The sequence below is a fragment of the Phyllostomus hastatus genome, unplaced genomic scaffold, assembly GCF_019186645.2.
Source record: "Phyllostomus hastatus isolate PE091 unplaced genomic scaffold, TTU_PhHast_1.1 phas_scaffold_1066, whole genome shotgun sequence".
Lineage (NCBI taxonomy): Eukaryota > Metazoa > Chordata > Mammalia > Chiroptera > Phyllostomidae > Phyllostomus > Phyllostomus hastatus.
Window position 1 is genome coordinate 9,673,194 of NW_025334004.1, and position 13,628 is coordinate 9,686,821.

At 43.4% G+C, this 13,628-nt stretch overlaps 1 protein-coding gene across 1 annotated transcript in view; it reads left to right on the forward strand.

Moving 5' to 3' along the window:
- Positions 1 to 351: 351 nt before the first annotated feature.
- The window catches only part of DNTT (DNA nucleotidylexotransferase), a 28,957-nt gene continuing 15,680 nt past the window's right edge, over positions 352 to 13,628 (forward strand). Inside the window, exons 1-5 of the mRNA XM_045854385.1 lie at positions 352 to 554; positions 9,066 to 9,240; positions 9,966 to 10,091; positions 11,353 to 11,523; positions 12,627 to 12,698. Coding sequence (XP_045710341.1) covers positions 352 to 554; positions 9,066 to 9,240; positions 9,966 to 10,091; positions 11,353 to 11,523; positions 12,627 to 12,698 — 747 coding nt within the window. The remainder of the gene's footprint in view (positions 555 to 9,065; positions 9,241 to 9,965; positions 10,092 to 11,352; positions 11,524 to 12,626; positions 12,699 to 13,628) is intronic.

Below are 13,628 nucleotides of genomic sequence, written 5' to 3' on the forward strand. Positions count from 1 at the left end.
AACCAAAAAATTAGTGAGCAAACAAGTAAATAAAATGGGAAAATGATGCTTCCCTACCTTCTTACAAGATTATTCTGAGGATCTGATGACATTATGTATAGGAAAAAAGTTACTTCAGTGTTTCTATTATGATCTCCATATTGGACAAATGAGCTGAACGGAGGCAAAAAGTCCCCATCCCTCTTCAGCAGGAAGAGCATCACCAGGTAGGGACCAGGAAGCCTTGCTCTGGCTTCAGAGAAGCTGGTGGTGAGATGACATCAGAGTTGTTATGAAGGAGGGGCAGTCTCTCCCTCACTTCTGGAGACACCACTTTTTGACACAGCCAGAAGCAGAAGCAGACTCCTTCCCATGGATTCACTGCACATGGCCCACTCGGGCCCTCGGAAGAAGAGACCCAGGCAGATGGGCACCTTGATGGCTTCCCCTCCTCATGACATCAAGTTCCAAGATTTGGTCCTCTTCATTTTGGAGAAGAAAATGGGAACCACCCGCAGAGCCTTCCTCATGGAGCTAGCTCGAAGGAAAGGATTCAGGGTTGAGAATGAGCTCAGGTAGGACACCACTGATTCCATCTGTGAGTCAGTTTTATGAACAGCTTCTCTGAAACCCAGGGAGCCTCTGTCTTCTCCCACATGGGGAAGACCCAATGCTCCCATGGGGAGAACAGGTTTGAAATCAAGAAACAAATCTGAGCCCATTTGTTATGGGAAGTAAGAGAGTGGGAACTGAATACAATTACATAGAAACTAGTTAGCATCCAAAGATAATGTAAAAAAATTGTTTTCTACTTCTATGCGTTGAGGTATCTAAGGATGAGAAACAGAAACCTAGTTGGAAAATTTAGTGCTGAGACCACTCAGTTTCATTCTTGACCAGTTTGAACAAAACGCTACTGCATTCTATCAAAAAGTTTTCAGCTACTCAGAGGCAGAAAGAATGCTTCAGTTGCTTGGCTCTTAGGCCAAACATCTGGCTGTGCTAAAGTGACAAGTGTCTGTGACAGGCTAGGATGATGCACTGTAGCTGGCTCACCATAGGCACCCCAGTGTGGCTTTGATCTTGCTCTTTCCAAAATTCAGTCTGAGTGGGACATGTAGAGAGAAGGATGCTAGCTGAAGATTCAGGGGCCATTCTGTCCCAGGGTGGTGGCTGCCATGCCAGGAGTGATGAGGTCACTCAAGAGAAGCCAGACAAGAAGGCAGTTGAAGGCACCATTCAGGCTACCTGGACTGGTTCCCTCAGAAAACCACCCACATCCCAGCAGTCAGCCTATGGCTTTTACTAACTGTTACATCAGCTCTTCACTGGTCTCAAATAGAGGGAAGAGAAAACAGAACACAATGCAGAAATGAATGGCATTACAACCTTCACCTAAATAGTTCCGAACAGACCTGTCGGGGGGCTTGCAGCGAATCAAGAATGGTGACTAGAGCAATTGGCTGGCTTTCATGGTCAAAAGAATAGACTAACAGCATTTTTTTTAGGAAAAACTATAAGAATTCTATGTGAAAATAAATTTGTATTTAAGAATAGTCTTTGATATTTAAAAATAAAACTGACAAGCCTTTCTGCTGAAGAAATGCCAGCTTCTAATTGCTCGAGAGACATATGTCAAAAGTCAGTAATCAGATATGACTATTTTCACAAGAGCCATAATTCATATGGAAAGGCAATGTCATAGAGACATTTTATTTTTCTTACCAAAGGGCCACATTCAGAAATTCCTGAGCCTCCCATGATCTTGCTCATCTGATGTCTCTTTATGTGGTCTCCTTTGCCCGCCTCTGCCTCTTCTCTTCAACCCTGTCTCTTTTGTGATGTTAAGTCCAAAATACCAGTAAGTTTCTTCTAACTGTTAAGTCTACCTAATTTCACAGACTTACATAAAATGTTGAAATTAAGAGGGGCAAGATGACACAGGCAAAGAAGCCAAAAATAAGAAGTTGGAAAAACAGAAATGAAAAAGCTTAGCAAATACAGAACTGCTTTTTCATGGTAAAGAAATTTGGGAAGGGCCGGGCAGGAAGACGAGAGCCAGATTGTCAAGGTACCACTTACACAGAAAGCTCCCTGTGGAACAGTCCATCCTTCCAGCAAGGGCTGGCTAGTTTAGTTATAGACACAGCTACCAGTACGGACGTGGTGGCTGAGACAGGTGCCTGGGGAGATGATGGGAGGCAAGTTCCTTCTTTTGGCAGCAGAGCCCTAGGGGCAGCCCTGTGCCCCAGATGCCTGCTGCCAGGGACCAAGCCCAGCTGCTCAGGCGACAGAGGAAACTGCAGCGCGGTGAGCAAACTGTTGCTGTGCGTGCGATGGGGGCAACGTTCCCAGGCTGGTGGCTCGGCAGACACATTAAATACAAATGTGTTCTATGGCACAAAAATAAACCACAGGAAGTAGGAGTCCTAGCTCTCAAACAGAATTTTTGTACTTAGATACAACAGACTTTATCGGAAAGGACAATAGAAATCATTGTAGGGGGAATCTCTAGATAAGAAATCTGGAGACCTCAAATCCTGGCTCTGACCCTTCCCAGACATGCCATGTGGGGCAAGAGCCCCCACTCTCTTCTCTGACCTTAGTTTCCAGAAAAATGGTTTTGTCTGTCTGATGTGATCACCAAATGTGATAATAGATGTAATAGATGTCAGTGTGCTTTGATAAATTAAAAGTTATGCAAATGTGAAATGTGAATGCTTTTTTGTTAATTAACTGGATCCATTGGCCGTTACAGCAGAATCCCAAGGAGAGGCTTCTTTCTCCACAATATAAACTAGGACAAATGATATAAACAAACAGAACAAAGACAGGAAGGAAACCCATCAAAATGTTTTAAGTGGTTATTTTGGGTGGAAGGAGGGAGCAGTAGGGAGGGATTATGGCTGCTTTTATTCTCTGTTTTCTAATTTCTTAAAAATGTGCATATATTTTAAAAATGAAAATAAAAACTGATTTTTAAAGAAAGGATGCTTCTCGATAGTAAAGCCTAGCTATAACTATCCTGTCTAGTACATAGGATTCAAAGAAAGAGGAACTAAAAGGAAAAAGTGTGTTCTAAAAATAGGCGGCAATCTTCATAGCTCCTAGCACATTCTTTGGTTTCCGGGAGGATTAAATTTGAGGAAAAATCTGATTCTTGCTTTACCTGGGTCTGGTTGCACAGCTAAGAAATGGCACACCTGGATGCATGGACTGCCTGGAGCCGTTTCATCCTCCAGCACATGCGTGCTGTGTCCTCACGTGCTGAAGGTGAAAGAGTTGTGGTGGGAAGGAGGGCTCTCCAGGGCAATGGGCCCCTGAGTCCCCTTTTAGTGCAGTTGCTGCGAAAACCTTGCAATCGTAAATCCCTTCTCAGCCTCTTTGAGATGGAAGTCTGCCAACCACCCAAAACTGCCTTCTCAAGGACCAGAGAGGCAGGTCTTCGAAAGGCAAACATCCAGGAGAGAACTCTAAGTCCCATGCCCTGGGGGAAGGGAAAGGCTCTAACTAGCGCCGTGCCACTAAGCAAATCCAGGCGGACTGGTCACATGGACCAGCTCCCCTTAATGCTCTTCAGTGCCTTTCCCTTAACACATCTCAGCCTTTTAAAAAAATATTTTATTGATTATACTATTACAGTTGTCCCAAGTTTTCCCTTTGCCCCCTCCACCCAGCACCTCCTCCCTCAAGCAACCCGGCATGTTGTCTGTGTCCATGGGTCATGTGTATATGTTCTGTGTCTAATCCCTCCACCTTCTTTCAGCCAGTCCCCACGGCTGCCCTCCTCTCTTCCAGCTGTCCGTCTATTCCATGATTCCATGCCTCTGATTCTATTTTGCTTATTAGTTTATGTTGTTTGTTAGATTATACTTATATGTGAGATCATATGGTATTTGTTTCACTCTGACTGGCTTATTTCACTTAGCTTAATAGTCTCCAGTTCCATCCATGTAGTCACAAAAGGTAAGCATTCCTTCTTTTTTACTACGGTGTAGTATTCCATTGTGTCAATGTACCATAGTTTTTTATCCACTGCTCTACTGATGGGCACTTGGGCTGTTTCCAGAGTTTGGCTATTGCAAATAACGCTGCTATGAACATAGGGGTGCATACATTCTCTTGAATTGATGTTTTGGGATTGATAGGACACATTCCCAGAACAGACACCAGCCTTTAAAAGCTCTCCTGCCTTGTGTTTCCTTGCAGTTGAACTTGAATCATGCTGGACCCTCTTCCCTATTGTGATAGTTATTACTAAATAAAATCTGTCCTTACAGCTTTAACTAGTGTCCAGCTTTGTTTATCTTTGGCAATGTCCCGTCACTTCCAATTTGTGGTGTTTGAAATCCAAACAGTAAAAGTCATTGTTTGCAAAATAAACTGAACACCAGATGAAAAAGCTGCTACCAGCTTCAGAAAATATGATGTTGAACTAGTCCACCTCGAGGCCCCTTCCAGGTCCCACGTCCAAACACAGCTTCACTGGTTTCTCTTTTTATTTTTTTTCTCACTTTCTCCCCCTGACCTTGAACCGTTTTCTCCCTACACCTCTCCATGTCTAAGACCTAAGAGCCCTGGACGCCCTCTTACAGGAGAGGATGTCCTCCCTGGAACATGAGATCCGTGGCCTTGCACTTGGCTTTGCTCCTCCGCTCATGCAGTCTCCCCTCCTCAGCCTCACGAGGGCCAGGGCATCATCAAGGCCATAGTACACACCTCATCCCCCCGGCCTCAGACAATTGTCTTACACACAATAGACTCCAGGAAATATTTGCTCAAAAGGATGGTTTATCTGATGAGTGTGGAATCAGCCAGGGGAACTTTTAATTTTTAATTTCTGTAATTAAAACTTTTTTCTATAATGTACCAGTATTACTTTTGTAACCAGCAACATGATAAAGACTTTATTTTTATAAATTCAGGAGCATGCAGTGTAAATTTTTAGACCTGCTCTGGTCCAAAGTACTTTGTGATTCAAAACTTATGGAATTTAAATTAGTGGAAATGTTCATAACGCCATTTAAGATGGGCCAAAAAATGAAGGCAAAACCTTCTCAGTCTTAAGTCTATCAGGGCTGGAAATAGAAATCTGCCTTTACTGCTTTGATTTTTTTCTGTTTCAGGGATTCTGAAATGATCAGTTGCTAAGGGAAATTGGCAGGGAGGGTTTTTAAACTGTAAACCACTCACCTTAACTGTAGATTACTATTTAAAATCATTGCTTACAAAATAAGTCTTACATCAGGTGGGAATTATCAGGAATGACCTTTTCGGGGAAAGAAGACAGTTTTAAAGGCAAAGATAGAAGCAGGTGAGCATCCATGAAATCTGGGGAAGTCGGACTGGGGTCAGCCTGTCTCCAAGCACAAAGGATGGCTGCCTCTTTCTTCATGGAGAATTTCTCTAATATGCTGAGAGATAGCTCTAACCAGGAAAAGAAAGACAGGGTCCAGGTATCAGAGAAAATAATTCAGAACTAAGATTTATGAGTTAGTTCCATAATTCAGAGCTTTCCAGACATCTTAAGTGCCGCATTTAGGGTTCTTATATCTTTTACTGCATGTGTTATATACTTAATGTGTTTCCTTTCATTGTTCCTAAACTGAGCTCTTAAAAATAACTTATCTTTGTCCTAAGGAATAATATACCAACTATGAGACCCATTAAAACCATGTTTTATGGGCATAAGATAAAAATGTGGGTATAAATAGACACATATGCTTTTTAAATGTTCAATTGTGTACCTGCTAAAATTACCTGATATACTTGCAGGGAAATGAATATCATGTTGGGAAACTGCTAAAATTGAGCCCAACACCCAGTGTGGGGCAGTTAAAGAAAAATCTCTCTTTACCACAGTGTTTCTCAAAGTGGAATTCTTGGGCTTTGAGTGGGTTTTAAAATATGGGTGGTCCCACGGAGAGGCAGCAGAGTCTATTTTCTCTTTCATTGCATCTGGGAGGGCTTGTGGCTGTTACAACCAATAGAGTGACACCATGTGACTTTTCAGGCTGGGCCCTAAAAGGCCCTGTGGTTTCTACTGGTCCCTGGATCCCAGAACCTCATGTGAGGAGTTTGAGTCCCACCTGAGAGAGGCCGCATACAGGTGTTCAGGTTGATGGATGCATTGAGCCCCACCTCCCAGCCATCCTCACCTAGGTGTCAGACATGCAGAGCCATCTGGAACATCAGCAAATGCACATTGATGTTTCTCTCCCTCTCTTTCTCTCTCCCTTCCCCTCTCTCTAAAAATAAAATAAAATATTTTTTAAAAAATGTGCAAAGGACCTGAACAGACCCTTCTCCAAGGAGGATGTACAGAGGGCCCAGAGACATGAAGGGATGCTCAGCATCACTAGCCATCAGAGAGATGCAGATTAAAACCACAATGAGATACCAATTCACATCAGTGAGAAGGGCCATCATAAGAAAATCAACAAACAAGTGCTGGCGAGGCTGTGGAGAAAAGGGAACCCTAGTGCACCGTTGGTGGGAATGCAGACTGGTGCAGCCACTGTGGAAAACAGTATGGAATTTCCTCAAAAATCTAAAGATGGAACTGCCTTTTGATCCAGTGATCTCACTGCTGGGATTATACCCTAAGAACCCTAAAACACTAATCCAAAAAAACCTATGCACCCCCATGTTCATGGCAATATTACTTATAATATCCAAGTGTTGGAAACAGCCTAAGTGCCCATCAGTAAATGAGTGGATAAAAAAAAACTGTAGTACATTTACACAATGGACACAGCAGAAAGAAAGAAGGAGCTCCTACCTTTCACGCCAGCATGGATGGAACTGGAGAGCATTATGCTAAGTAAAATAAGCCAGGTGGTAAAAGACAAATACCATATGATCTCACCTATAAATGGAACCTAATCAACAAAACAAACAAGCACAATAGAACCAGAGACATGGAAATAAATAACAAAATGACAGTGATGGGGGGTGCAAGGGGTATAATGGGGGAAAGAAAGGGAAGGGTCAAGTCAAGGAACATGTATAAAGGACCCATGGACAAGGACAACAGGGATAGGGGAGGACTGAATGTGGGGGGTGGGAGTGGATGGGGCAGTGGTGGGAGTGGATGGAGAGTAATGGGGGAAAAATCGGGACAACTGTAATTGAACAACAATAAAAAAAATTTTTTAAAGAAGAAAGCCTAGGTCCTGGACACATAGCCCACTTGGTTGGAGCATCATCCTGTGCTCCAAAAGATCGCTAGTTTGATCCTGGTTGTCGGTTTGATCCCCAGTTGGGGCGCATATAAGAGGCAACGTATTGGTGTTTCTCTCTCACATCAATGTTTCTCTCCCTCTCTCTCTCTCTGCAAAAATCAATGGAAACGTGTCCTTGGGTGAGAATTAAGAAGGGAGGGAGGAAGGAGAAAGGAAGGAAAGAAAGACCCCAGGCCTCTGGGGGCAAGGCAGATAGTACCTTAGCTCCAGCCCCAGGGGTTTTTTTGTCCTTGAAAATGACATTCATGTATGTTATATTTCCTAAGTAGAAATGTGATGATAGATGGTTCATGATAGAAAACACAGAAAAATACCAAAACAAACAAAACCTCACTCAGAGTCTAACCACAGTCTAGAGGAACGTTGAGAGATTGCTTGAGTCATGCACACCTGGTTTGACCCTGGCTTCATGTGGCCTCCACAAGCCTCAGCTTTCTCCTCTAAAATCACATTGCCTGCCTCCTAAGGACCTACAGTTTTATCCGCTGGCTCCCCATCCACAGGTGCAACCAATCATAGATGGAAAATAACTTCAAAAGTCCAGAAACTTGATCCCTAAACGATGCAGTATAGCAATTATTTACACAGCATTTACCTTGTGTAGTTGCTACAAGTTGCCTGAAGATGAGTGTATGGGAGGACCTGCGTAGGTTACATAAATGTGCCATTTTGTATAAGGGACTAGAGCACAGGTGGCAAACACACAGCCCAGTGGCCGAATCCAGCCCTCCACCTTGTTTTATCTGGCTAGCACCTTGTTTCTACCCAGCGGCAGTGCTGAGCTCCTTGCCCCTAGTTAAGGAGTGGTTACATTTATACAGTCCTAAAGTTACATTCAGCCGTTTGAAGGCAACTGTGAGGCCAATGTGGCCCCCCATGAAAATGAGTTTGACACCCCTGGACTAGAGCATCCAGGATCTATGGGTCCTGGAACCCATCCCCTGTGGATACGGAAGAATGTCTGTATGCATGTGCCTTGTGCGTGTGTGTAGTTGTTATCATTTTTTGTGATAGCCTGGAGTATTTCTCTTTAGCCTTTTTCTTCTGTATATGCCTGTGTGTTATACTCCCACCCTTTCCCCGACTTTTCCAGGCACACTGGATGTCTCTGTTAGAGGCAGGACTGTGTCCAGAGACACCCTAGGTGAGGAGATAGTGGTGGTGGAGCAGGGGTGGGAAGAGTGGATGGAGAGGGGCCTGAGTTTGGAAGATGACCCCCAGGGCTCTTCCGCAGCAAACCTGCCTCCTTCCCAGGTTTAGGAGGGGCCCTGAGCTCAGAGAGCCTGACAGCCTCCCTGTGGCTTCTCCATCTTGGTGTGTAACTATGGCAACTGTTCTTTCAGATTTTCTGGGACAATTCTACATGTCTTGCAGTCTTATTGTAGTTCATATGATATTGGACATAAAATACCAAAACAAATTCCATGTGGCAGAAGCAGGAACAGTGGGCTAATGGTACTATTAGGAAGTGTTACTGTATCTCTACCGCTGTTCTTTGGAGGGAAGTGGGGTTTTTAATAATTATGATACTCATCCAGATGTTGTTCCTTCTGCAAAAAGGGGCAGCTGTCTCCACAGCCATGGAGCAAGCACAAAGTCACAGAAAGGTGCTTCAACTTCGTCCAGCACACAAGCTTTGCCATGTAACATAGACCACCATGGCTGCACTAGTTAAAACAGAGAGAATCCCCTTGTGTGGGGACCCACCCTCTCCATGCCTGTGGTCAGGTCTAGTATGTGTCATTCTCCATTAGATGGGACACTCTGGACACCTTGAGGAAAGAGGGGAGCTTCTGATTCCAAAAGCCCCTTCAGCTGGTAACTATGTCTTATGTTCTGCAGTGACTCCGTCACCCACATTGTGGCAGAAAACAACTCTGGTTCGGAAGTCCTGGAGTGGCTTCAGGTACAGAATGTAAAAGCCAGCCCACAGCTAGAACTCGTCGATATCTCCTGGCTCACAGAATGTATGAGAGCAGGAAAACCCGTGGAGATGACAGGAAAACACCAGCTTGTCGTAAGTGGCATGGTTGTGGTTTCCATTGTCCTTTGCTTGATGGTTAGCGATGGCAGGGGCTACAAAATCAACACACTTGGGTTCTCTGCTCACTCCTTGTGTGACCTTGGGCAAGTCACCTCGCTTTTCTGAGCTTCAGTTTTCTGCTCTATAATATGAGATAACAGTGTCTATGTTGTCAGATGGTTTTGAGGATTGAAATAACATAGATGTAAAGCACTTAACACAAAGCCTGGCCTATATAGTAGGCACTTAATAAACAGTGGCTATTTTTATGAAGAGGCCTATACACAAATACTTCAAAATAGTGACATCTCTGTGTTCTGGCAGCCAGAGAAGTAAAGGGTTCCTACTTTTTTCCCCTACTGTGACCATTCAGAGAGAAAAAAATTCAGAAAGTTGAGATCTTAATTCAAAATCTTTCACCACTGTGCTAGAACCTTCAGAAATAAGGTTCAGACCATAACTAAGTTTATGGAAAAGGAAAACAGTATTGAATCAATGGTCTTTTTTGCAACATTTTTTTTCTGATTGGAAAAATAATACATGTTAAGTATAGCAGATTCAAATATTAGAGATTTCCTATAATATAAAACTGATCTCTCCTATAATTTTATCCTCTTTCCAGAGATAATTGCCATCAAGTTGCCTCCAATTTTTTCTTCAAACATATCTATTATTACCATTGATGGTAATTAAAAATGGATGCTTATGCATTTCTTTAGGTGAGAAAAGGCTTTTCAAGTAGCCCCAGCCCAGAGCCCCAGGAGACTCCACCACTTGCTGTAAAGATCTCTCCTTACTCGTGTCAGAGAAGAACCACTTTAAACAACTGCAACCACAGATTCACGGTAACGGGGCTTCACAACACCAGAGAAAATGCAGGGCTTTCAGCCCCTTCCTATGGATCTACAAGTTATGACATTTTCTGAAAAGCTAGGAAAGTTCTCCCCACACGCACCTCCCCCCAAAGCCAGAGCTATGTTTTTTCTTTCTGTCAAGAATGGGTCTCTTTCACTCATGGAAATGGACAAATATATTTGGATTATATTCTTTAGAGATGGTAGGTTACTGTTTGTTGAGAGCTGTCATTGTTGGCCACAATACTTGTCAAAGGCAAATAAATATTCTGAAAAATCAAATACTATAATTAGCCCAAAGCACAATAAGAGCAAATTCCATAGAATTAGCAGTAATGCATGAACAGCCTTTGCTGGGAAACCAGAAGACTGAGAGACAGCAGACCTAGATTCTCGCTTCTCTGATCTTAACTAGCTTGGGAAGTCAATTCCTCTCTCTGAGTCTCCGTTTCTCACTGTTCAATTAGAAATCAGCTAGATTACCTCTAAAGCCCCATCCAGCCCTGAAGTTCAGCAGTTGTGTTTCCCATGAGCCTAACAAGCCCACCACTGCTTGTCCTTCAGCTCAGAGTTCAGTCATCAGGTGGACAAAACATACAGTACTGTATGAAATACAAACTTCTCATCTCTAGCTTTCTAGCCCCACATGCGTGAGGAAGACCAGGAATTAGCAGCTACTGGGGCATCATAAGCACGATGCCACACAGCTGCAGCTACTTCCTCTTTGGCTAGAAGCACAAACATGCCCTACCTTAAATAACCCCAGCCTTGGGTCTGTGCCACCTGATTCCACCCGTCATTCAAAGAGCTTGTGTTAAGTGCTGACTATGTGCGTGTATGTGTGTGTTTTATGTACAAAATAAGAGATAGGGATACCCGGTGATCAAGGCAGAATCCTGGCTCCAGGCTAGTGGGAAAGTCAGCAAGCAAAGAGGAAAAGATTAGTAATGCTGAATAGTGACTAGTAGCATGCAGTGAGCATGAGATCATGCTTTAGTTAAGTCATTTCCGAATATCTTATGACAGTGAACTTGAAGTTTCCTTACAAAGCACTCTGCGGCCTGTCTTTCCAATTCAACCTCACTTGTCTAGTAAGGGAGGGGTGCAAAGGTATTGGAGACCCAATCCTGACCTTCAAGAAAAAGGTCAAGCAGCATTCCAATACTTACAGGGAGTAGGAGACATTTGCAAGTGAGCTCTGGCTCAGGGGCTAGGAAACAGGTTGTTTTATTCATCAGGTTTTATTCTTCAGGATGCCTTTGATATACTGGCTGAAAATTGTGAGTTTAGAGAAAATGAAGTCTCCTTTGTGACATATATGAGAGCAGCTTCTGTACTTAAATCTCTGCCATTCACAATCATCAGTATGAAGGATACAGAAGGAATTCCCTGCTTGGGGGACAAGGCGAAGAGTATCATAGAGGTAAGGGTGAAATGTGACTTGTCACACCTCCTGATAGGAAGATACATAGGTGGACAGGGACACAGAGTGGGAGAGAAGGGGCGGTGGGGGGGAAATAGGTATTTTTCTGTCAACTATGTAGATGTATTCATGACTTATTTTACTTTTGATAGATTAGATAGAAATAGATAGCAAGGTGATAGATTGATAGATGGTGGATCAATCGATAGATGATTGATAGGTAGATAGATAGATAGATAGATAGATAGATAGATAGATAAAGGTAATGCATATCCAATATTATGACAGCTGGAGCTATATGGAACCAGTTAAGTGGAAAAAGAACTCTCCTGCATTATTACTAATCACAGTGAAAGACCCAGGTGACCTCATATCTCGACAGCAAGGGGTGGTCTGACTTCAGACACAGGCTGGGTAAAGGGCCGCAGTTCCATCAGGGAACGTCGCCCTCCAGAATGGGGGTGGGTGTGAGAGGCTGTGAAGCCAATTCTGCATTTCCTCATGTATGTTTCAGGTAGAGAGCCAGGGGTGGGTGATTGTTTATTTAATGATGTTGAAGGATTCCCCAGCAAGGCAAGTTGGTCATCCAGGAGTATGTTTCAGTACAATCAAGTGCAAGATCACTTATTGAACAAAAATAATCCTAACTCTATCTGGAAGAGGGTGAGGTAGCTCTGAGCCAGACATCATAAGGCCTAGAAATTCGGATTGGCTTTTCACTAGGCCCAAAATTAATCCACTCAGATGAAAAGTCTTCTTTGTTTCAGCAAGTTCATGTGCATTCAAAAGAAAATTATCACAGATATCTAGACACACTTTGGTCAGTAAACGTTCTGGTGTTCTGGTTCTATAGATTTGGACCCAAATCATTCTGTACCTTTGTTCCCGAGGATTGAAAAGTGATCCTTGGAAATATAATGACCTGGGATTTTCAAGATTATAGGGAAATGTCTTGTTTTCTCCAGATAAGCTACAACAACATTGTCCACAAAATGGGTGTGCATTTTATGAAAAGTCAAGCTATTACATCTGCGAACTTCAGTGTCTTGGACTGTGACTGACCAACATCACTAATTTAAAATATTTTCCCTCTGTTTGTACAGGAAATCATTGAAGACGGAGAAAGTTCTGAAGTTAAAGCTGTGTTAAATGATGAACGATATCAGTCCTTCAAGGTAAGTGACTTTACAGATATTTATTGAAAATAGTTTTCCAGTTAATCCTATTACTTCTTGTAGGTGGTTGTATTAGTCTGCTTGGGCTGCTCTCACAAGACGCCATGGGTTGCTTACATAACAAACACTTCTTTTCTTAGTTCTGGAGGCTGGGATTCTGAGAGCAGCATGTCAGCATGGTTAAGCTCTGGTTGGGGGCTCTCTTCCTGGCTTGCAGGTGGAGTCCTTCTCAATGTGTTCTCCTCATATGACATAGAGAGAGAACAGCTCTCTGGTGTCTCTGCTAATAAGGGCACTAATCCCATCGTTTTGGCTCCATCCTCATGACCTCATCTAAAGCTAATTAATTACCTACCCAAGGCCCCATCTCTGAATACCATCATCTTAGGGGGTAGGACTTAAGCATATGAATTGGGGTAGGGGTGTATAATTCAGTCCATAGCAATGGTCTAGGATGCAGATGCCTAAATAAGTGTGGGAGCTGGAGCTTATTGCCCTGCTATGATGAGACACAAATTACCTTGCCTTCCAGGGCCTGCCATTCATGTGCACAGGCCTAGAAGGTGGCTGTGGGCAGGTGCCTGGGCTTGGAGTGCAGACAGATCGGGTTTGAATCTGGGCTCTGCCAGTTACCAGCTGTATGATGGTGGAGAATTTATACAACCTACATGCATGCCACTCTTTAGATGGTGAAGCTAAATATGCAAAGCACAAGTGAGTGTAAGGGACCCTTGGCCAAGGGGAGTGCCCGATGGGATAGCTGTTGTCACATGTTGGCAGCACAGGCCCTCCCATGAGCAGATTACAGGGAAGTCCTATGCAGATGCCAGAACCTGCCTCCTCATGTCTGTTTCATGTATCAGGAAAGGACCCCCTGAAACAAACATGTCTCTAATTACTATCAGCCACCCACCTGTCATATTCAAGAGA